The 23,755-nt window shown below is 50.9% G+C and overlaps 3 protein-coding genes across 3 annotated transcripts in view; 2 read left to right on the top strand and 1 right to left on the bottom strand.

Moving 5' to 3' along the window:
• Positions 1–4,865: 4,865 nt before the first annotated feature.
• LOC142865912 (histone H2B-like) lies at positions 4,866–5,617 on the top strand. Its single transcript, XM_075999455.1, has one exon. The coding sequence runs from the start codon at positions 4,886–4,888 to the stop codon at positions 5,426–5,428; it is 543 nt and encodes a 180-aa protein (XP_075855570.1). The 5' UTR covers positions 4,866–4,885; the 3' UTR covers positions 5,429–5,617.
• Positions 5,618–6,445: 828 nt separating this feature from the next.
• On the bottom strand, positions 6,446–13,926 carry LOC142865811 (mediator of DNA damage checkpoint protein 1-like). The gene is made up of 6 exons (XM_075999164.1): positions 11,649–13,926; positions 9,333–9,555; positions 9,152–9,274; positions 8,155–8,173; positions 6,939–7,046; positions 6,446–6,580 (listed from the first exon to the last, which is right to left on the bottom strand). Exons 1-6 carry the CDS (start codon positions 13,924–13,926, stop codon positions 6,446–6,448), a joined length of 2,886 nt encoding a protein of 961 aa, XP_075855279.1.
• Positions 13,927–17,403: 3,477 nt separating this feature from the next.
• Positions 17,404–23,755, top strand: part of LOC105885998 (claudin-34-like) — a 55,106-nt gene continuing 48,754 nt past the window's right edge. The window contains exon 1 of the mRNA XM_012791361.3: positions 17,404–17,621. Coding sequence (XP_012646815.2) covers positions 17,503–17,621 — 119 coding nt within the window. The 5' untranslated portion in view covers positions 17,404–17,502. The remainder of the gene's footprint in view (positions 17,622–23,755) is intronic.

The raw sequence follows: 23,755 nt of genomic DNA, 5'->3' as shown, positions 1-23,755 counted from the left end.
GGAAATCTTCTATAGTTTAAATATAGTTACAACAGCCTAAATGACTCTTTTCAATCAGTTAGAGAAGTCACAGTGAATCCACAGGATGGAACACAGTGCTCCTTCTAAACATCACCATATCAAATAATGTGGAGATACAGGGAAAAGGCTGAAGATGCATTTGATGTGAAAGGAGAGGTCAGAAAACAATCGTATGGGGTGTGTGGACACATTTGGGTTAGATCATTAATTATGCCTGATTAGTGCCAGCAGAGGTTATTAGAGTTTTCTCCTATACTGCACACCAGTTTTACAAAGACTATATAGTCACTTCCATCAGAAAACAATCTAATATTTTGCGCAAGTAACATGTCAAAATACAATGAGTAATTAACAGCAGCACTGTTCCATTTGAGAGCAAATACTGCAGTCTGAACGTGATTTCTGCTATTTGATGTACTTATGCTGCCACCTTGTGGAAGAATGGAAGAATGCTTTATGAAGGTACAGTCATTGATGAAATCCAAGTGTGCTGCTTACATACTGAGGAAAATGTTATTTATAACTTTTATTTTAAAGATTAACTCACACTCATCATAGAGAATTTCCAAAATACAAAAAAGTACAGAGAATGGAATTAAATACCCATAATTTCAGTTTACTACTCACTCTAATTTATGCGTTCCGAGGAAGGAGAAATATAATGATCAGGGTACAGTAGTTCTCTCAGTGTAAAGTCAGCTCTTCTGCAACTTGGGTGCTACCTTTGGACTTGGTTCCGACACTTGACTCCTCCTTTGTTTACCTATAGTCAAGTTTCCTTATTTCTAACAATATCTGGTAGTTTGTTCTAAAGTCTTAAATGGTTTATATTTTTTTTACAGAATATGGTAAAATACATTGCAATAAACATCATATATATGTGTCTATATATGTGTGTGTGGTGTGTGTGCATATATCTCATGGCATACCTCAGAGGTATTGTGGTTTGGCTCCAGAAAACCAAAAGTAAGCAAATATTGAGATGAGAGTCGCACAAGTTTTGGGTTTCCTAGTGTATGTAAAGGTTATGTTTACAGTAAACTGTGGCCCATGAAGTGTGCAATAGCCTTATGTCCACAAACTGTACATAGCTAAGTCAAAAATACACTATGCAAACGAAAAATAGAACTATTCAACCCAGCAATGCGACCACCTGATATCTACCCAAAGGAAGGGAGATTATATCACAAAGATATCTGCACTTGTACCTTCATGGCAGCGTTATTCACAGTAGCAAAGATATGGGATCAACCTAAGTGTCTAGTACCTATGACTGGATAAAGAAAATGTGGTACATATGCACACAGATACTGTTCAGCCATGGAAACGTTAGCAATAGTGTCTTTTCCGCTGTGGATGGAAGTGGAGGACATTCTCTTGGGTGAAGCAACTCAGACACAGAAAGACAGACAGGGAAAGTTCTCACAAATCGGGGTGTGCAATGAAAGACAGTGGAGGTTCGGAAGGGTGGCAGGGGGACACGGAGGATGCTGAGAAATGACCAGACCAGGACAATGTACGTCATTCAGGTGATGGCAACACTACCAGGCTGACTTCATCACTGTGCATGGAATATGTCCATCGAACAAAATTACACTTGTGCCCCATAACTGTATACAAAAGATGCTTTATTGCTAAAACATGCTAATGACCACCTGAGCCTTCAGTGAGCCTTTTGCCATCTTTTTGCAGGTGGAGGGGCCGGCCTCCCTGTTGATGGCCGCAGACTGAGCAGGGTGGCGGATGTGGAAGGCCGGGTTGGCTGATGCAATTACTTAAAATAACACAACAATGAAGACTGCCACACTGATGGACTTTTCCTTTCATGACAGATTTCTCTGTAGCATGTGATGCTGTTCGATAGCATTTACCCCACAGTAGCAAAATTGGAGTCAGTCTTCTCCAACCTGCCACTGCTTTATCAACTAGGTTTATGTCATATCCTGAATCCTCCGTGTCAGCTCAGCAGTGTCCACCGCATCGTCACTAGGAGTAGGTTCCATCTCAAGATCCACTTTGTTTGCTCCTCCATAAGGAGCAAGTCCTCATCTGCTCTGGTTCATCCTGAGATCGCAGCAGTTCAGTCACATCTTCAGGCTCCACTTGTAATTCCTGTTCTGCTGTTTCCACCACATCTGCGGTGACTTCCTCCACTGAAGCCTGGAACCTCCAAGGCATCCATCAGGGTTAGAATCAACTTGTTCCAAACTCCTCTTATTATTTATTTATTTATTTTTCTTTTGAGACAGAGTCTCACTGTCACTCTGGCCAGAGTGCTGGGGCATCAGCCTAGCTCACAGCAACCTCAAACTCCTGGCTCAAGCAATCCTCCTGCCTCAGCCTCACAAGTAGCTGGGACTACAGGCATGTGCCACCATGCCTGGCTAATTTTTTCTATTTATTTTTAGTTGGCCAATTACTTTCTTTTCATTTTTAGTAGAGACAGGGTATCGCTCTTGCTCAGGCTGGTTTCTAACTCCTAACCTTGAGCCATCCACCCGCCTCAGCCTCCCAGAGTGCTAGGATTACAGGCGTGAGCCACCACGCCCGGCCCAAACTCCTCTTAATGTTGGTAGTTTGACCTCTTCTCATGAATTGCAAATATTCTTAATGATATCGAGAATGGTAAATCCTGTCTATTTAATGAAACGTTTCCAATTTTCTTTCCCTACATTGTCCTACCAGAGAAATTACTGTGCATGGCAGCTGCATCGTTATGAAGTGTATTTCTCGAATAACAAGACTTGAAGGATGAATTTACTCCTTCATGCAAGGGCTGCAGAAGGAATGTGTGTTAGCAGGCATGGAAACAACATTAATCTCCTTGTGCATCTCCATCAGAGCTCGTGGGTGACCAGGTGCATTGTCAATGAGCAGTGATACTTTTAAACGTATCTTTTTGTCTTAAGCAGTAGCTCTTAGCAGAGGACTCCAAATATGTAATAAACCATGCTGTAAACAGATGTGCTGTCACCCAGGCTTCGTGTTCCATTTGTGGAGCACAGGCAGGGTACATTTAGCGCCGTTCTTAAGGGCCCTAGTGTGTTTGGAATGATGAATGAGCATTGGCTTCCACTTCCGGTCTCCAGCTGCACTGGCCACTAACAAGAGAGTGAAACTGTCCTGGGAAGCTTTGAAGCCAGGCACTGACTTCCCCTCTCTAGACATCACAGTCCTAGATGACATCTTATCCCAATAGGAGGCTGCGTTGTGCACACGGAACCCCTGTCGGTACTGACGCCGCCTCCATCAAGGATCTCAGCAAGACCATCCGGATGACCTGCCGCAGCCTCTGCGTCAGCACTTGCAGCTTCACCCTGCACTTTTATGTCCTGGAGACGGCTTCTTTCCTTAAACCGCAGGACTCAAGCTCTGCTCGCCTCCAGCTTTTCTCCTGCAGCTTCCTCACCTCCCTCGGCTGTCAAAAAGTGGAAGAGAGTTAGGACACCGCTCTGGATCAGGCTTTGTCTTCAGCCAATGTCGTAGCTGCTTTGATCGTCTGTCCAGACCACTCAAGCTTTCTCCATCTCAGCAATAAGGCCGTCTCTCTTCCGTATTCGTGTCTGCACTGCAGAAGCACTTTCAATTTCCATAGAAAACTGTTGCTTTGCATTCAGAAGTTGGCTAACTGTTGGGGCCAGAGCTGTAGCTTTCAGCTCATCTCCGCTTTCAACCTCCCTCCCGCACTAAGCTTGATCACTTCCTGCTTTCGATTTGATCAGAGAGACATGTGACTCTCCTGTCACTGCAACACTAGGAGGCTACTGTAGGGTGTTTAAGTTATTTCTTACTTCACCATATTCCGGGGATACAAATGTTCATGATACTTTTATTGCCTTTGCCCACCTGAGTCAGAGCTCCAAGCGTGTCCATCCCCAGACGGTTGCACCGCATCCATTAGCTGTGAATATACTCATCCCCTCCCCTCCCCACCCCTCCCCCACCATCTGCATGATGAATGTTACTGCTATATGTGCACCTAAGTGTCCCTCAGTTAATACCAATTTGATGGTGATTAGGGTTCGTGTCTAAAACAGTTGCAATAATGATTATTGCAACGTTGAAGGAGAGAAACCAGACAGAACTGAATACTGTCAATCTGCATCACATGGATGATGAAAGCCTCTCATGAGAGCAGCTCCTGCCCCGGTTGTCACGGGCTCAGCCAATGAAGGGCTTGCAGCCTTCTACTTCTGCTGCTGAAATGTAGCAATTTTTGTTTGTGTTCTCTGGGTATAGACTGTGATTTTCCCATTTCTCATCTTCTAGATTCAGTGAGGGGTGATTGTAACTGGAGGCAGGAGTGGGGCAGCCAGTTCCCTTTCCTTCCAGGGGTCTTCTGCAGGCCACGTCCTTGAGTTCTTGTTCAAGTCAGGGTGACTTAACCAGGAATAACAATAGATTCTGAGGAATGTCCCGAGCATGGCCATAGTTCACTTCTCTGTTATGATGGACTTGGGTTCCAGAGGGCAGACTCTTAAGGAACTAACGCTGAAATAACTACAGTTTTGGAGATTACTGTGATGTCTCTCAAAAGCTCAAGGTGTGGCATCAATCAGCTGATATGGTCGGATGACCTCTTGCTGTGTGGGGCATCTTGGTGACATTCCCCGAGTCAGGCAACAGGACGCTCCTAGGACGGCAGGAGCCCGCAGTGACAGGTGCATGCCACACCCAGCCACAGGAGCACCATCCAATCACCTTCAGGACAGCGAGGCTCTCTGATAGGCTCACCTCGTGACATTCCATCCAGTCAATGGCCACGTGGCCCGTGACGTTGGGAAGCCCAGCGCGGGAAAACGGGTCCCCAACGGCTCCAAGCCTCCATCTTCGCTTGTCCAGAGCCCCGACTGCTGTCTCCGCCATGGCCGAGCCCTCGTCCGAGCTGTCCTCTGAGGCCTGCCCCGGCGCCCAGGCACCTGAAGAAGCTGAATCGGCCCAGGCACCTGAAGAGGCTGAATCGGCCCAGGCACCTGAAGAGGCTGAATCGGCCACGACGACCCAGAAGCAGAAGCAGCCGAGGCGTCGCAGCCGCCGCTCCAGCCGTGACCGCGACAGCTTCGCCACCTACTTCCCCAGGGTCCTGAAGCTGGTGCACGACGACCTCCGCCTGTCCCCTGCGGCCGTGAGGGTGATGGATTCGTTCGTCCACGACATCTTCGAGCGCATCGCCGAGGAGGCCGGCCGGCTGGCGCGCTACACCGAGCGCTCGACCATCACCGCCAGAGAGGTGCAGACGGCCGTGCGCCTCACGCTGCCCGGGGAGATGGGCAAGTTCGCCGTGTCCGCGGGCAACAAGGCCGTGCTCAGATACACGCGCAGCAAGTACGCCGCCCCCGCCCCGCCGGAGCAGCGGCCCCCAAAGGCTCTCGTCAGAGCCACCCCGGACGGCCCGGAGCAGCAGTAGCCGGCGCGGCCCGCACCCCGTGCTCCTGGCAGGCGGCGCCAGGCCGCTTCGGGGCCAAGTGTTCAGTTCAGAGACTTGTTTGGTTCAAAAGTTTATTTTCCAGCCCTCAGATTCTTCCTGTCTTTGATCTGCCCTCGTTTTGAGGCTTTCCACTCAGTTGTGTCATTCCCTCAATAAATTGTTCATTTTGAGAAGTTCTGTTTGATTTTTCTTTAATATTTCAATTTCTTGTTCCTCTGGAGAGGCACTCTGGTGCCTCAGCTGGTGGGCGGGGCCTGGGATGTCCAGGTGTGTCCTTATTCTCCACCTCAGTGGGGCAGGTAGGGGAGTGAGGCTGGGCGGAGCTGGGTTGGGTGAGCCTGACCTCAGGCTCCACAAATGCTGTAGGCTGGGATCAAAGGTCTATTCTCTGCTTCTGTGCAAAGCTGCCAGGGAGGGGCCGAAATGGCCCCACTCAGCTGAAAAGTCCTCATGTGGTGGTGGGGCTGTCTGAGAGCTGCAGTCTGGAGCGGGCCTGGCTCCTTTCCACCCTCCCCTGTTCTGTGGTTTCTCCTGGGCCCCTCCCAGCAGGCAGGACCTCAAGTCAACGGATCTCCCCTGGCTGTGATGCCGGCCAGGAGGTTCCCTGCCCCAAATCGCAGCCTGAGCTGGGTGCAGAACCTGCTATGGGACCATGGTTGCCCCTCAAGCACGCTGACCTGCCCCTGAAGGCACACACGCCTCGGTAGGCTGCTTCCCAGATATCCCTTCTGTATCCCCGGGCAATGCAATCAAGAGCTGAGTGCACAGGATCTGGTCTGCAGGCCTGTCCCCTGTCCCCTGTCCCCTGGGCCCCAGAGATCAATCCCTGACCCTGCCAGGGAGAGGAGTGCTAGTCTCAAGTCCCCCACAGGGTGCCCAAGCTGGATCAGGGTCTCTCTGCCTCAGGATTTGCCCCACTCTGCTGGAGTCACCAGGCAGGCGGCACCGGGTATGGCTGGCAGTAGGGAGCTCACAGTCCAAGTGCCCCTCATTTTGTCACAGAGCCCCAAAAGGATAGGTCCTCTTCTCCGTGGATGCCTCCAGATGGTGGCTAAATAGTCTTTCTGCAGTAACGGGGAGGGGTGGCAAGTGGAGAATGGAGCTATATGGCGCCTGCCCATGGGCCCGCGTCTGCCGGCAGGGAAGTGCCGGGGGGGCTGGGAGCCTGGTGTCCGGTCCACAAGAGGCTGACCGCTCCCGGGCACCGGCCGTCTCTGGGCTGCTGTCGGCAGGTCTCTCCAACCGCTCAGGAGCCCACCAGCAGTCTGACACGCAAGGGAGGGGAAATGTCACCGCTCCACCTACCCTTGTCGCTGGTCTCCACGCCTCTTGGGGTTAGACCCTGCCGACGCCTTTCTCCTTCCACTTGTGCCCAGCCACGTCTTCCCGTGGAGCCTCCTGCGGTTTCAGGCACCTTCCTTCCCTCCCTCATGCGATCCGTGTCTGTCTGCCTGCTTCTTTCTTCACTTTCTTGTAAAATCAATCTTACTTGCAGAGCCACTGTGGCTGGCGCTTTCTCTAGTCCACCATCATCCCCAATCTCTAATTGAGGGTGGTTAATTGGCATAATTTCAATAGTGTTGCAACTCAGGGAATACTGAGGCCCAAGGACAGGGAGACAGAGGGGGAACAGCTGACCTGTGGAGCATCAGAACACACAGCGTTTGCCAATTACATTTTCTGTCTGCTGTGGCTGTAGTTTGTGGGGCCCAAATAAGTGCAATAGCGACATCAGACATCACTGATCACACATCCAAATAACAAACATACTAATAATGTAGATAGATACCTTCAATATTGCAGGAATTACCACAGTGTGTCGCAGAGATAAGAAGCGACATGTGCTGTTGGAGAAATGGCATTGATAGGTTCACTCCATGCTCAAACCTTGAAGTTATAAATGTGCAGCACCTGTGAAGCACGATGGAACACGGTGTGCCTGTGCACACAACATATTTAAAGTGAAAATAATGTAAGTGACATAAATTTAAAACAAAGGCTTGATCAATGGCCATCTGCATTTAGAAATTGAGTCGATGCTGCCCAATTGCCCTTCAGAACGTTGCCTGACTTTATGCTTTTCTGACAATGTGTGAGCACTCATTTCCCAGTCCCCTGGCCTCAGCAACATCAGGTCCCACCCAACTTTTTCATCCAACTTTTGGTAGTTTGCAAGGTAGGAAATTATAGCCTCTTGTTGCCTTTGTTAGCATCTCTTTCATTGCAAGTGAATTTTGAATTTTTCTCTTGCTCAGTGGTAAGTTATGTTTCTTTGTACCCTGTGTGGTCCTTGATGCTTTTTCTATTGGGCTCATTATTCTTTTTCTTTTTTCATGACGTTTCTTTTTCTTGGTTTTTTATTGTTTTGTTTTGTAGTATGCATCTCATCTACGGCTCAGCCTGCAGTGTAGCGGCTTCATCATAGCTCACAGCAACCTCAAACTTCTGGGCACAACCGATCCCCTTGCCTCAGCCTCCCGAGTAGCTGGGACTACAGGGGCACACAACCACACGACATTAAGTTTTGTGTTTTTCGTAGACACAGGTTCTTGCTGTTTGCGTGCTGGTCCTCAACTCCTGGGCTCAAGCCCCCCCATGACCACTGTTCGGCCTTCCAAAGTTCTAGGACTACAGGTGACAGCCACCACACACGGCCGGGGCAGAGATTTTACTTTCCTGCCGGCTACCTGGGCAGCCTGTCTCACCTGCACGTCCTGCAGAGCCCTGCCCAGAGACACAGGCTGCTCATTACTCTCAGCAAAATCTCAGCAGCCCATGCAATCCCTTGGCGGATACGCGACAGCCCACATCCCACAGGCCACGCTGTGAGGACCGCGGTTCCCCTGCACCTGTGAGGACAGGAGTCCTGACTCAGGACAGGGAGCTTTTATCAGGGCTGGGAGCGACCTGCCCGTCCTCCCCTGCAGACAGGACCCAGGACCTGGAATGCCACTCGCCGCCTCAGGGGCTGAGGGGAGGCTGTCTAGGGCTGCAGCACTGGGAGGGACCCAGGTCCCCGGGGAGTGGCAAGGCTTAGCGTCTGGGAATGCCTCTGGGGACAGAGAGGTGCCCTGTCTTTATCGGGTCTGCTATGCCAGGTCCCAGGGCTGCTGTCAGTCCTATCAGCTTCCCACACAGCCCCTCAGTTCCCTTTGTCCCCAACACCCAGACCCTGCAGCAATGCCGAGAGGACAGGGACAACTGTCACCCAACACTTCCCTCACCACTTGAGGCCTGAGGTGCTGGGCACTGCCCACTGTTGCTGTCCGTGTGTACAGAACAGCCCACGATGTCTGTCCCCAACGTGCCCGTGGTTGTGCAAACACTGTCGTCCCTCGCTATCCAGGCGGGATGGGTCCCAGGACACCCTTCCCACGCCTACATGCATGGGTGCTCAAGGCCCTGATACAAAAGGGCTCAGTGTTTGCATAAACCTGGGCGCGTCCTCCTGACATCCCCCCACGGTACTCAGAGTCCCTCATGCACCGCAGCTGCCATGCGCGTAGCCCCTGCACTGTGCTGCTTAGGGAACAGTGACAGGAAACCAAGTCTGTCCATGGTCGGGGCGGGCGTGGGGTCACCAGAGGCCTCACGACACGACACACCCCAGTAGCGACGTGACGACTTATGCCATTTCAGCAGCGTGATTTTCAGCCACGGGGAACCCGCAGGGAGGGAGGCCACCGCCACCCCTTTACTGACCTCTCCCCACATGGCCAGGTGTGGCACGCCACGGGCGTCCTGCTCTGGATCAGGGACAGAGAACGCATCTCACGCAGCAGCCCGCAAAAGACAAGCAGCCCGACGGACGGAGCAGCTAAGGCTCTGGAGAGGAGCCCGCGCAGCAAACCTTGTGGCCGATGCGCACGAGCAGGGCCTCCACCTGGAGGACGCGGAGGCCCCGTCTCCCAGCACACGGCAGCGGCCAGGGCGGGAGCAAAGGGCCTCTGGGTCCCTGCTGGCGGAGTCGTCAATCGCGGTGACTGGAGAGTGCAACGTGGCAGCAGCTGCTGGACTGAGGAGGCTCCTGCTTTGGAGCCCGCACGCCACAGCTCGCTGCTGCCCATTCCTGTCCCGGCGCGCCCCCTGGAGGAACTCATGCGCACCTGCGCCCGCACAGGCGCCATTCCCAGGGATTGGAAGCAATCTAAGGGATTGTCCATAGGGCAATGTCTTGTGATAAATTACATCATGTTCACAAATTATATACTCGAGCAGTTAGCATTATCCAGGTCTATATCAACGTTGTCAGATCCTGAATCATAATAGTAAGTGAATAATAGATGTACTTTTGTGATTCATTATTTTAAACCTCAGAACAATGCTATGTTGTCTATGAAACATACTTTCATAATTAAGGTCTAAGGTGAAGGATAGCAGGGGTAAACATCAATTGAGATTGGAGGATGGAAGGATAGGAATTAACTGGTCAGAGGGAACCTTCAGCTGTCCCTATAAACTATTGTCTCTTACAAACTTCTGAAGCAATTATTGCAAAGAATTAGCCTGTATCCAACTTGAGTAACGATTAATTGGGTGACTGGATTATGTTTCTCAGCATATTGTGTATGTGGAGAATGTTTTCTAGTTGAAAGACAGTGATAACAGTGTATATGACTCATTTCAATCAGTTAGAGAAGTCACAGTAAATCCACAGGGTGGAACGCAGTGCCTCTTCAAAAAATCACCATATCAAAGAACGTAGGGATACAGGGAAGAGGCTCAAGATACACTTGCTGTGAAAGGAGAGGTCAGAAAACGATGGTATAGGTGAGGGACATGTTTTTTTTTTATACCACATTTTCTTTTTTTATTGATACATAATAATTGTACATATTTATGAGGTACATGTGATATTTTGATACATGCATACTATTACAATGACCACATCAGGGTAATTGAGATAACCATCACCTCAAACATTGATCATTTCTTTGTGTTGGGATCATTACAAATCTTCTCTTTTAGCCATTTTAAAATACACAATAAATTATTGTTAACTACAGTTACCCTGCTGTGCTATCGAAACTAGAACTCATTTCTTCAATCTAACTGTGTTCTTTTTTTTTTTTTTTTTTTTTTGAGACAGTCTCACTTTGTTGCCCAGGCTAGAGTGAGTGCTGGGGCATCAGCCTAGCTCACAGCAACATCAAACTCCTGGGCTCAAGCAATCCTCCTGCCTCAGCCTCCCAAGTAGCTGAGACCACAGGCATGTGCCGCCATGCCTGGCTAATTTTTTCTACATATATTATTAGTTGGACAATTAACTTCTTTCTAGTTATAGTAGAGACGGGGTCTCGCTCTTGCTCAGGCTGGCTTCCAACCCTTGACCTTGAGCAATCCGCCCACCTCAGCCCCCCAGAGTGCTAGGACCACAGGCGTGAGCCACCGCGCCCGGCCTAACTGTGTTCTCTCTTTTTTTTTTTTTTATGTTTTTTATTTTTTTGAGACAGAGTCTTGCCCTGTTGCCCAGGCTAGAGTGAGTGCCATGGCGTCAGCCCAGCTCACAGCAACCCCAATCTCCTGGGCCCAAGGAATCCCCCTGCCCTAGCCTCCTGAGCAGCTGGGACCACAGGCATGCGCCACCATGCCCGGCCAATCTTCTCTCTATATACTATTTGGCCAATCAATTTCCCTCCATTTATAGTAGAGATGGGATCTTGCTCTTGCTCAGGCTGATTTAGAACCCCTGACCTTGAGTAATCCACCCACCTCGGCCTCCCAGAGTACCAGGACCACAGGCGTGAGCCACCTCGCCCGGCCCTAACTGTGTTCTTGTACCCATTAACTAACCTTTCTTTTTCCCTTCCTCCCTCCTACCCTTCCCAGCCTCTAGAAACCACCATTGTGTTCTCTACCTCCATAAGATCAACTTTTTCAGTTCCCACATGAGTGAGAACATGTGGTGTTTGTCCTTCTGTGCCTGATTTCTCTTAAAATAATGACCTCCATGTTGCTGCAAATGACAAGATTTCATTCTTTATTCCATTGTATATATAAATACACCACATTTTCTTTATCCATTCATCTACTGATGGACACATTTAAGTTGATTCCATTATCTTGGCTATTGTGAATAGTGCTACAGTGAACAGGAGAGTGCAGATAATTTCTTCAACATACTGATCTCCTCACACAGCAACAGGATTGCTGAATCATATGATATTTCTAATTTTAGTTTTTTCAGGAATCTCCATACTGTTTTCCATAATATGGCACTTTTTTCCTGGGGCCTGGAAGCTGCAATGGGAAGGGCCAGGTTCTGGGGGGAGAGTAATCAGGAAGGCCTGGGTGGGTTCCTCCTCCATGCTCTGGACTGCTTCCAGGCTCTCATTCTCTCTCTCCACAAAGCACTGGGTAGCTTGCAGGGCCAGATCTTCAGAATCATCTCGATTATCTTTAGAGTCCTTGGTCATGTTTACATGTGGTTCTCTCTCTCTCCCTGTGGGGGTCTGGGCTCCCTCTCTCTGTGGCTGGATGGGTTCCTCTGGAGAGCCTGTGTCCACCGCCAGATCTGTGAGATTCTCCCTTGAGATAGGGAGAAGGTCCTGCTCCACTTGTGCCACAGGTGATCCACCCTGGGTCCCCACCTCAAGAGCTCTCTCCCTCTCAAGAACAGCTGCAGCCCGCTCTGTCCCAGCATCCCCTTCCGCTGAAAGCTGGCTCTTTCTTACATCTGTCGCTGCTGAGGCTGCTAAGGACATGCCCTCCTCTATATCTGTCTCATAGTCCCCATCCAGAGGAGGCTGGCCTTCCTCTAGAGGCACTGCAGGCAGCTTTGCTGGCCCCCTCTCTGCTTCCACATCTGTTTGATATCTCCCCTCCACAGACACCTGATGCTTCTCCAGATGTACAATAGCTGGCCCTGGTGGGACATCCTCCTCCCCTTCTGTGTTGATGTCCACTGTGCTGGAGGCTTGGCTTCTCTGCAGGTGGATCCCAGGTGAACTCTTATCTGCTTCTACCCCTATATCACTGTCCCCAGGAGCAGGTTGCTTCTCTTCTGAATGTGCTATAACAATGGCTCCATCTTTGTCTGTGTGACTCGCAGGGACGGTTTCTCTTTTTTCCACTGAGGGCCCTTTCTCTTCCATATCTGTGTCACTGTCTCTCCCACTGGTGGTTTGGCTTTGCTCCAGAAGGACCACAGGTTGGGCCCTGTCCTCTTCCACATCCGTGTCTCTGTTCCATACAACAGCCCGGCTCTCTTTCAGACGTGCCAAAGTAAGTGCTGCTGAGACTTCTTCCTCATCATCTGTATCGCTGTTGATCTCCATGGAAGCCTGGCTTTTCTTCAGAGGGATGGCCTGTGGGGCCTCACTCTCCTCCACATCTGTATCACTGCCAGCCTGGCTCTCCCGCAGATATGCCAAGCCAGGTGCTCCAGGACCCCTTGTACCAACTCCATGGAGTATTTGCCTCCTCTTCATAGGAACTACAGCTGGGGTTGCTGGGATTCCTTCTTCTTCCATATCAGTGTCACTATCAATAATGCCACAAGGCTGGGCCCTTTCCAAATGGACCTCAGCTGGCCTTCTAGGAGGCCTGCTCTCATCATCCCCATCTGTGTCACTGTCCTCCCCAGGAGGCTGGCTCCTCTCCAGAATCATCCTAACTGGAACCACCCCATTTCCTGCATCTCTCTTGATTTTTGTGTCATTGTCCCTCTCTTTCACTGAAGGCTGATGCTTTTCACACTGGACTTTGGTTGCAACTCCATCAGCTGCAGGCTGCTGTGCCTCTGCAGTGGCATGTCTTCTGGCAGGGGAGGAGGCCTCCCCTGTTGCTGATTGCTGACCTTCCTCCTCATCTGTGTCACTGTCCAAGTTGAAGGTACAATGTGGCCCAGGGCCACCCAGGGCATGGGAAGGCCCCTCTTCATCACTCTCTGGAACTACTGTTGACAAAGGGGAGGACATGGCCCTTGATTCTTTCATCACACATCTTTCAGAAAGAGAATCTACTTCCTCCTCCAAGTCCTCAGCCAACAGAAGCCTCTGGGGTTGAGTTCCTCCCTGTACCCTGGGTGTCTCTTCTACAGTTAGAGGACCCCGAGAGACAAAGGGCAGGGGCACATCCAAGCGATGGTACTGGCAGGGCAAGTCAGCAAAGAGAATCAATTCCTGGTCCCTCAGACGATAACTCACCTCAGGGCTCAGAACCTTAGGAGGCCTTAGGATTTGAGTACCATTGAGGCTCCCACAATCTCGCAGGATAGGTGCCTTGTCCCAGGCCAAGATTTCAATCACTGCATGTTGTTTGGAGATGGATGGAAAGGGCAGGGCCACAGAACAGTCAGGCATTCGGCCTATCATATTCTTACTGACGTATAGTGGAAAATCTTTTTCTGGTCCATGGGCACCGCTGAAGATATGGAGCCACCCTACAGGCTCCAAGCTGCACCCCAAGGATTCACTGGAGTTTTCTGTCTCCTCCTCTTCTTCAATGTCCCAGTTAAGAGCCTGTGTGTCCTCCATAATCTGATACTGTTTGAAGTATTTGGGATACATCTGTGAACCAAGCATAAAAGGAACCCTGCCTTCATGGAGGCTACATCACTGAGCCTACTGATGAAAGAAATGGGGCCCTGCGTGGTGGCCCATGCCTGCAATCCCAGCACTCTGAGAGGCCGAGGCGGAAGGACCGCCCAAGGTCAGCAAGTCAAAACCAGCCTGAGCAAGAGAGAGACTCCGTCTAAAAAATAGAAAGAAATTAATTGGCCAACTAATATATACAGAAAAAATCAGTGGGGCATGGTGGTGCATGCCTGCAGTCCCAGCCACTCCGGAGGCTGAGGCAGAAGGATCCCTTGGGCCCAGGAGTTTGAGGTCGCTGCGAGCCAGGACGACGCCACGGCACTCACTCTAGCCTGGGCAACAAAGCGAGACTCTGTCTCAAAAAAAGAAAGAAAAGAAAGAAAGGAAAGAAAGAAGAGAGAGAGACAGAGAGAGAGAGAGCGAGCAGGGACATGGTTTTGTCAGATTGTTATCCTTCTCTATACCTGAGGAGTGCCACCTGAGGTGACCTGTGTGTTTCTCCTATAGTGTATACCAATTTTACAACAATAATGTAGTCCTTTTAGTCAAAAAAGTAAACTATCTAATGTATATTTTGTGCAAGTAACATGTCAAAATACACTGAGTGATTAACAACAGCAGTGTTCAATTTGAGAACAAAAACTATATCATAGCTCACAAGCCATAGGAACACAGGTGGCGGGCCAGGTGTGGCCCACCGGTCACAGTGTGCGGCTCTCAACACACCAAACAGAAGACAAAGGATGTCCGAGTGAATTCGCAAAGCGAACTAAACAAATACCGCGCGTGAGGACTGCACGCTGCCGTACGCTGGTGTACGTAGGTTCAAGTGAAAGGCGGGACGGGAGTTGCAGAGGCCTGTGCGTGTGCGTGTGACCCGCTGGGCGCTTGGCTTCCCCAGCTCCTGCTTGTCCTCGCCGCCCCTCCCTTTCTCTGCTGAGGAAGATGATTCCTGTCACTTCGCACCCTGGGAAGTGTGGCTGTGGCCCACACAGACACAGCGTGGCCCTGGCGGGCTACAGGATCGGGCGTGGCTCTTCAGCTCCAGGCTGCCGGGCCCTGTCCTCGCCTGCCTGGCGTGGCTCTCTCTCTCCCTGTGCTGACGGCGCCAGGGCTGGAGCACGAGAGGGAACGGGCTGCTGCCTTCCCACATTCCCGTCTAGCAAAGAAATAACCCAAACACAGCCAAAGGGAGGAGGTGGCGAATTCTGCTCTCCACGTGAAAACCTTCTGTTTTTTGACAGAACTGTAGATCACCAAACACTTGTGGCCGAGCGTGAGCGACAGTTGATTCCATAGTCGATCCTTCGTCCCCACTGTCACTATGTCTCCCGAGATGTAGCCCGATGGCCCCAGATCCAGTCCTTAGGGTTCACCCCATTGTTCAGGTTGGCCCTCCTGCCTTCTGCCGCGGGAGGACACTGGCAGGGAGGACCGGGAGGGGTGAAGGAGGGGCGGAGGCGTCGCACACAGGCGCCAGGCCCTGACCCCGTCAGCCCCTCCGCCCCCAGCACCTGGCGCCTCCCAGGAGCCCGCTGCCCGCAGGTCCCCACCTCGGCCTTCTGGTCTACCAGGGTGGCCATCAGTGCCACCACTCCAGCCACCAGGGCTTCCCAGTCAGCGGCCGCCCGCCCTGAGGCTGATGCCTCTTGGACCCCTTCCTGTCACTTTCGCAAGCCTCGGGTGGGGGAGGTGGAGGTAAGTTCCTGTTCTGTTGTTTCTCTATTTTCAAAGGTAACCACTCATCCACACAGAAAAGCAGATACACGTCTAGGACAACGCAAAACTAACAAAGTCATTTGTAAGTGCACAGCCACACACAGGCAATGCGTTCCTTTCCCGTTGCCGCTCTAACAAATTACCGCACACCTGTGGTTTAAAATGACACCGTTTATTCTGTCACTGTGCTCAAGGTCAGAAGTGTGAGACCCGCCACCCTGGGTGACAGGCAAGGTGTCGGCAGGGTGGCGCTCCCTTCTGGAGCTCTGAGGAACAGCTGGCTCCTTGCCACTCCTGTGCCAGGGCCTGTCCTGCATCTGCTGGGCCAGCAGTTTAGTGTCTTCTCATTTCTCTCTGCCTCTGCTTCCGCCACCTCATTGCCTTCGCCAAGCTGCCTCCCCTCACAAGCGCCCTCGTGCTGCCTGGGACCCGCCCGGACCATGCAGGGCCGCCTTTCCGTGTCAGGATCCTCTGGTTAATCACATCTGCAAAGGCTCTTCTGCCACCTAAGTTAACCTGTCCACATGTCCCTTCTCCCCCCTTCTCCTCCCTCCTCCTTTCTCCTCCCTCCCTCCTCTTCTCCCTCCTTCCCTCCCTCTTGCTCTCCTTCCTTCCCTTCCTCCCTCCTTGCCTCCCTTTTCCCCTCCTTCCTTCCCTTCTTCCTTTCCTCCCTCCTCTTGTCCTTCCTTCCCTCCCTCCTTCCTTCCCTCCCACCTCCGCTTCATCCCTCTTTCCTCCTTTCCTTTCTTCCCTCCCTCCCTCCTTTTCCTTTCTTCATCTCTCCCTTTCCTTTTGCTTTTTTGAAGAAACAAGATTATGCTCATCACATAGTTTTAAAATCTGTTTCTTAGCGATATTGGGGACTTTTTACTTACTTATTCTTCAACATAGTGTTGAGTCGCTGTATGATTCCGATTATGAGGATAGAAAGTGGCTTCGTGGACATAGTCTCACCATGTGGTTTTAGGATCTTTGCTTTGAGTCCCAGCTGTCATCTGAGTTACAAAGTTCCTTGGGCGCGCTTTGCACTTAACTCTTTGTACACATTTCTGCTCATTTGATTGGGATAAATTCCTTATTGTGGAAAACACTCTAAGCCAAAGATTGCAGTGGAATTTTGGCTTCTATATAACATTTACTCCTAAGTGCTGGCTAGCTGACATCACTTATCTTTTTGGCAGCGTAATTTCTTCCAGGAGCTCCAGTGGAAGCTATCCTCAATCTTAGCGAGCCAATTTCTCACAAATTAGGAATGATCTTACACATCCTGCTGGTCTTACCCCTGTGTACCATGTCCCAACAGGCCTCTAAGCTGAGACTCAACTAGAAGGAGACCGTTTCCCATGAATTAGTCTCTCCTAATGTGTTGGTTGTCAGTGGCTTTCACAACCAAAGAGGTGGTGCCACTTCTGCCAACACCTGCACTTACATTTTCCCTTTGCTTAAGAAATGTCATCACCTCCAGGCGGTATTGGGAGATTCCATTTCAGGGGAGAGCAGAGAAGACGTGATTAGGAGGCAGGGGACTCAGATGGATCTTGAAGTGCACTCTGAAGGTCGTCTGAAGACCCCGTAGTAAACACCCCCCTACCAAGGCTACACATGATAACGGAAGGGAACCAGGACCGTGCTGTGGCCACATAGAATGGGCGCTGCCATGGCATTTGTGACCTAGCCACATGGAACCTAGGTGAGGGCAGTGGGCGACAACGGAATGTGGGGACCCGGTGCAAGGCCAAGGGAAGGGCCTCAGAGAAGGGCCTTGGTGTGGCCGAGGTGTTAGACAGTCTAGACAAGATGAGGGAACAAACAGTCCCGCAGGGCTTCGGAGTGGAGCCGCATCCACACTGGCCCCCCCAGGCCAGTGACGTGGTGCTGCTCCCGACTCGACGCATCACTCTGACACCGTTTCACAGGTTAGTAGAGGCTCAGCCCTTGTTCATTGTATATTTTTCGTTGTGTGGTAAAATGCACATGACACGAATTACGCCTACTTTAGGTGTGTCGTTTGTAGTGTTAGGTCCGTTCTCCTTGCTGTGCAGCCAGCCCGTGTCAGACGCTTCTGGTCTCACAGAACTGGAACTGACCCAGCAGACAGCAGCGCTCCCCGCCTTCCCCGGCACCCCAGGCTGCTTTCCCCCTCGGCCAGTCTCACTCCTCTGGGAGCCTCACACACGTGGAATTACACAGGACTTGCCCCCTTGTGACTGGCTTATTTCAGGACACAATGTCCTCAAGGTTCGTTGTGTTGCAGCATGCTCCAGATTTTCCTTCCTTTCAAAGGCTAAATAACAGCCCGTCGTAGGGCTAGAGCACATTTTGTTTGTCAGTTCGTCCGTCTGGGGCCATTTGGGTTAGCGCCCGCCCTTTGGCTCTTGTGAAGGACGCTGCTGTGAATATCTCTTTGAGTCCCTGCTTTCGCTTCTTTTGCGTGTATACCCAGACGCTGAGTTGTCAGATCCGGTGGTCATTTTATTTTTAGTTTTTTGGGAACTGCCATGTTGTTTTCCCCATCGGCCGTGCCAGGTTGCAGTCCCAGCAGCAATGTGCGGGGTTCCAGCTCAGCACTTCCTCACCACACTCGTCACTTTCTGGGGTGTTTGCTAAATAGTAGCCACCCTAATGGCTTTGAGGTTATACATTTAGATTATCACTTAGTTTCTTGATTGCATCCATTGTCCCTGACAGCTTTTTGTTCTAGTCTGTTCCCTGCTGCAGTGGGGAGCGCCTCTCCGTCCAACAGAGGCCACCTGGGCTGATGGTCTCCCCATCCCCCACCTCTGAATAGCTTTGCTCGCCTCGGTGGCTTGTCCGCCTACTTGCACGTGGGCACCACCCAGGGAGCTGTGAGAATATCTGTGCCGCGTCCACATCCCCTGAGCGTGTGACTCAGTGTTTCGGGAAAGGCGCCCAGTGTGCCAGGGTCCCGAATCCGTACCCTAGCTTGCCCTCCTCCCTCAGCTCAGAGGACGGGGCCCTTCCCTTCCCGAATGACTCCTACCACAGGCCTTAACCGCACTTGCTCCCGCCTCACCCACAAATGCTGTGCTGAGAGGATGGAGTGTGTGACCGGCTGTCTGGCTCTACCACCCGCTCCCTGTGTGACTTGAGACAAGTTACTTAACCTCTCTGGCCTCAGTCCTTTCAACTCTAAGATGGGGATAAGAGTACTGCGCACTTGGAAGGGTTGTTTGCAGCATGAAATGGTGTAGACGAACACGAAACCCATAGAAGATTGGGTCTCAAAGTGTGATCTGCAGACCCCCAAGTGTCTCCAAGATTCCTTTGGGGTGTGTAGTGTGTGGGTGGGGTCCCCAAGGTCAAAATGATTTTCACAATATCAAGTTTTGTAGCTTTTTCACTCTCTTCCTCTCATGAGTGTGCAGTGGACCTTTGTAGAGGCTCTCTGTCATTTGCTGTCAAAAGATCAAATGCAGAAGTAGGTGTGTCTCCTGGTACCTTCTATTGAGCTAACATAAAAGCGAATGACAGACGCTAAATGCAGTGCACTTCTCAGTAGGGGTGAAGGGAATTTTCCTACTGCCACCCAAAGTTTTGATAACTTGAGTCTATAAAACACACAACAGGTGAACAGGAGAAAAAGCATGCAAATTTGTTCGCGTGCACGTGTGCACGGGAGCCACACAAAATACGAGGCTGCAAGAAGGGCCAGACCGCTGAAGTATTTAGAGGCATAGAAGGTGGACGGGCGTGGGGCTCCTGTGGGGAGGAGGAGGCAGGTCTCGGAAGGGACACGGGACAAGAGTCCTGGCTGCCTTGCTGTGCATGTGAAGTCTCTCGGGTGACAGCGCAGAGAGACTGGACAGTAGCCTGGAGACAGTTTCTCTGTGAGAACTCCCTTTGCTGAGCGTTGCTCTTGCCTACGTCCTGACAGCGCAGATACAGGTGTCTCAGAGAAGCCTGGTCGCGTGTGCTGTCCCCTTCACTAAGGGAGCATCCCCTCCAGATGCAGACCTCTCTACAACGGGCAGCTTTCAGAGCGTCCCTATGCCTGCACCTCTCTGAAGCAGTGACCAGCTTCTCTGCAGCCCCCGAGCCAGCCCCACCTCCCAGAGGTGACCACTGTTACCCATTTCCTCACCCAGACACTCTGTCATGTGCATGTTGTATACATATATCTTGTGTAGTTATACGTACACAAATATGCATCATACATTTTCCTTAACGTCCACAGAAATGGAACCACTTGTATACAAACTCTTCTGCAACTGAGGCTTTTACTAAGAAAAGTATTTTGAGCAGCTTTCTTTGCAAGGACATCTCCCCCACTTTCTCTCTCATTCTCTCCGTCTCCGTGTGTCTCTCTCTTTCTGTCATTCTCTGTCTCATGCTCATCTCTGCCTCATTAATGGAAACCCCGGCATGTGAATGGTAAGTGCATTGTGCCAAGGACATACTGTGAACAGGGCATTGCCCTCCCCTCAGGGGCCTGCCTGTGGCGGCTCCAGGTGCTGTCCCTGCAGAATATCGCCTGGAAATAAGCCATGTATATCCTGACAGATTTATACAAGGAGACGCTAAAATACACACTGTTCTGTAACGTTTACCCCAGTAACGGATCTTTCTTCCTCAGTGCATGCACACGCCCCCGTGGACACCTGTGTGTGTGTGTGCATAGGGGGGTGTGTGTGGATGGGGGTCTGTGTGTATAGGGGTGTGTGTGTATAGGGGTGTGTGTATAGGGGTGTGTGTGTATAGGGGTGTGTGTATAGGGGTGTGTGTGTATAGGGGTGTGTGTGTATAGGGGTGTGTGTGTATAGGGGTGTGTGTGTGGATGGGGGTGTGTGTGTATAGGGGTGTGTGTGTATAGGGGTCTGTGTGTATAGGGGTGTGTGTGTATAGGGGTGTGTGTGTGGATGGGGGTGTGTGTGTATAGGGGTGTGTGTGTATAGGGGTGTGTGTATAGGGGTGTGTGTGTATAGGGGTCTGTGTGTATAAGGGTGTGTGTGTATAGGGGTCTGTGTGTATAGGGGTGTGTGTGTATAGGGGTCTGTGTGTATAGGGGTCTGTGTGTATAGGGGTGTGTGTGTGGATGGGGGTGTGTGTGTGTATAGGGGATGCATGTGTGTATATGGGGGTCTGTGTGTATATAGGGGATGCATGTGTGTATATGGGTGTCTGTTCAGGGGTGCGTGTATAGGGATCTGTGTGTGTATAGGGGTGTGTGTGTGTGTGTGTGTGGGCTCGTCTCAGATCTGGAGCGCTACAGCAGCCTCACTGTGGCTGTCCTGTCTCACTGCCCCCCTATGGGCGGGGACCTTGGAAAGCAGAGCTTGGTAATCTCATTTGTGCACAGATCTCTTTAACATCTAGTGAAGCCTACACACCCCTTTCCAGAAAAGACATTTTCAAATGCAAAAAACAGAATGCCCAGGATTACAGTTACTTTGAAATACAGTCATCCAAACAAACACTGTTAACATCTGTGGCCCCGTCGTTTATGGCAGCCTTTCTCTGCAGCCTGCTCTTCCTGCTCCTTCTGGTCCCATGTCCTGGGCTGTCATGACAACTGTTCACCCTTTCAAACTGCGTTAACTCCCTCCCTACTCCTCCCACCTCACTGAGTCCAATGGTCCCGGAAGTTCTTATTCTGTTGGGATTTCCCACAAGAGACCTGGGGCTGGAATGCAGTGCTCTTTTGCAGAATGTGCTGATTCCGGTTCAGGACAAGGCGACTTCCCTGTTGTGGCTTTGCTGGCACCTCTGGATCTCTTGCCCCGAGAGACAGAGTCAGTGTTCCCATCCCTGGGACTCCAGAGGGAGCCACGACTTGAACTCATTAATGAATGTGCATTGCCTTCTCAATGATACCGGAATGCACCCTATCAAGGACTGGTGGGCTCAGTGGCCCGACGTCCCTGGCCTGCAGAGGGAGCCATTGTCCACCTCGGTGCCAGCCAAGGTGGCCTGCCATCTGTAACACAGGCTTCAATTTCCCTCTTCAACAGGGAGTCCTGTGACCTTGCATGCTCCAGTGGCCAACCTTGGGCAGGTGTTCCCAAAGTTATCTCCCCAAACTGCATACCTTCCAAGACACTCACTCGCCCCACTCTCAGGTTTCTGCCCGGGTGCCAGCTAAACTCGCCCTTCAAAACAATTTGCTCAGGGTTATCTGGCCAAAAAAAAAAAAAAAAAAAAAAAAGCTATAAATTTGGCATGTGCCAGGAATGTTCTGGCCATTAGAATAGGATTTCTGACATCGGCCGGGATATGGAGTGTGACCTTGGCAGTCAATTCAATGCAAGCACTTGACAGTGGCCTTCCCTTCTCCCATTTCTCTTTTGAAGAAATTCTCTGTTTCTTTCTTCTTTCCTGATGGGGTCTCTGCTGCTTAGTCTGAACTTGAGCTCTTGGGCTCAAGTGATCCTCCTGCCTCAGCCTCCTGAGTAGCTGCGACTACAGGTGCCACCGTCCCATTTCTAACACTTGGACTCCTCCTTTAGGTTTAGTTAGGACAATCTGCCCTCAAAGAACTTCTCCTTTCCATATGTGGCTTCATCTCTCCATCTTCTGCTCTCCTGTAGCATGTGTTTGTACCTGACTCACATGCTTGTTTCTCCAGTCTTCATTTGTCACTTAAAAGTCTGTCTCCCCTTCCACAGTGGGTCTTCCTTGAGGAGAAGCATGGGAGCTTCTCCGCTGTGCCCTGCCCGGACCCAGGGGAGTGTTTCGCACATAGTAGATGCTCCAAAAATGTCTTTCCTCTGTACAGCTCTTCTCCTCTTCCTATAAGGACACAAGTCGCCTGGCATCAGAGCCCACCTTAATGACCTCTTTTTAGGTTGATTACGTCTTTACAGACCCAATTTCCAAATAAGGTCTCATGAGATACGTAGACAGGAAGGAGAGGAAAGTGATGGCAAGAGGCTCTCTGCACTCTGGATGTGTCTGCCGCCCTGAAACAAGTAGACAGGAAGAGGGAAGCAACTGTGCGTTACCAGGAAGGAGGCTAGGAGCTGGAGTCAGGAAGCAATCCTCTAGACCAGAGGACTCAAGAGCTGTCACCGCACACAGGGATCGCTTGCGTTCACTCACTCACTCACCCACACGCACCTCCTCTGCGCCAAGCAGCGCAGTAAGGGCCCCGGCACAGCAGCAGTGCACGGAACAGGTAAGGCAGGGAAGATGGTGGGTAAGGCAAGGCAAGACGCAGATGTTGAAAAAGTAAGCAGAGAGGGAGTGAGCAGTGATGGCATGCGAAGTGCCATTTCTGGGAGACTGTGAGGAAGGGCCCCCAGTGGGAGGATGATACTTCAGAAGAGGCTGGAAGAGGCAGGGAGAGGAAGAGAGCTGGGGAGCTTGACTTGGACGTGTTAAATCTGCAATGCCTAGTAGATGGCCACGTGGAGACATCAGGTGGGCAGTTGGGTGTCCAACTCTGGGGTAGAGGCCAGAATCTCAAGAAGCTTACAGAAAGAGAGAAAACCATGCCCCACCCAAATGCCAGTCTGCCTGGCAATTAATTTTTTTCAATGTGCATTAGTTGAACTAAGGCATTTGGTTGATGTGCCAACTGGAATCCCAAAAATCTAACAAGCACCAACCCTTCTGAACAGTTTGATTCTCAGTGTGGTGATAAAAATTCAGTTTAGTCCTACTGTTCTCAATAAAAGGAACTGGGACACTTTGAAGAAATGGTTGATTCCAGGTCTAGGGCAGAGAAAATAGAAGAATGGGCCTTGTGGTAGCACAAGGTAAGGAGTGCTCAGAAAGGAATGTAGCTGTGTTGAAAGAATACCAGAGCCAGGCTGGGGGTGGTGGCTCAGTTTGTGAGGCCAAGATGAGAGGTTGACTGCTTGAGGCCAGGAGTTGAAGACCAGCCTGAGCAAGAGTGAGACCCCATCCCTAAAAGAAATATAAAAATTGTTCAAGAGTGATGGGACACACTTGTAATCCCAGCTACTCAGGAGGCTGAGGCAGGCAAATGGCTTGAGCCCAGGAATTTGAGGTTGCAGTGAGGTATGATCACACCATTGCACTCTAGCCAGGATGACAGAGAGAGACTCTGTTTCAAATAAAAAAGAGAGAC

This window comes from Microcebus murinus, chromosome X, assembly GCF_040939455.1.
Source record: "Microcebus murinus isolate Inina chromosome X, M.murinus_Inina_mat1.0, whole genome shotgun sequence".
Lineage (NCBI taxonomy): Eukaryota > Metazoa > Chordata > Mammalia > Primates > Cheirogaleidae > Microcebus > Microcebus murinus.
This window is presented reverse-complemented; position numbering and strand designations above follow the sequence as displayed.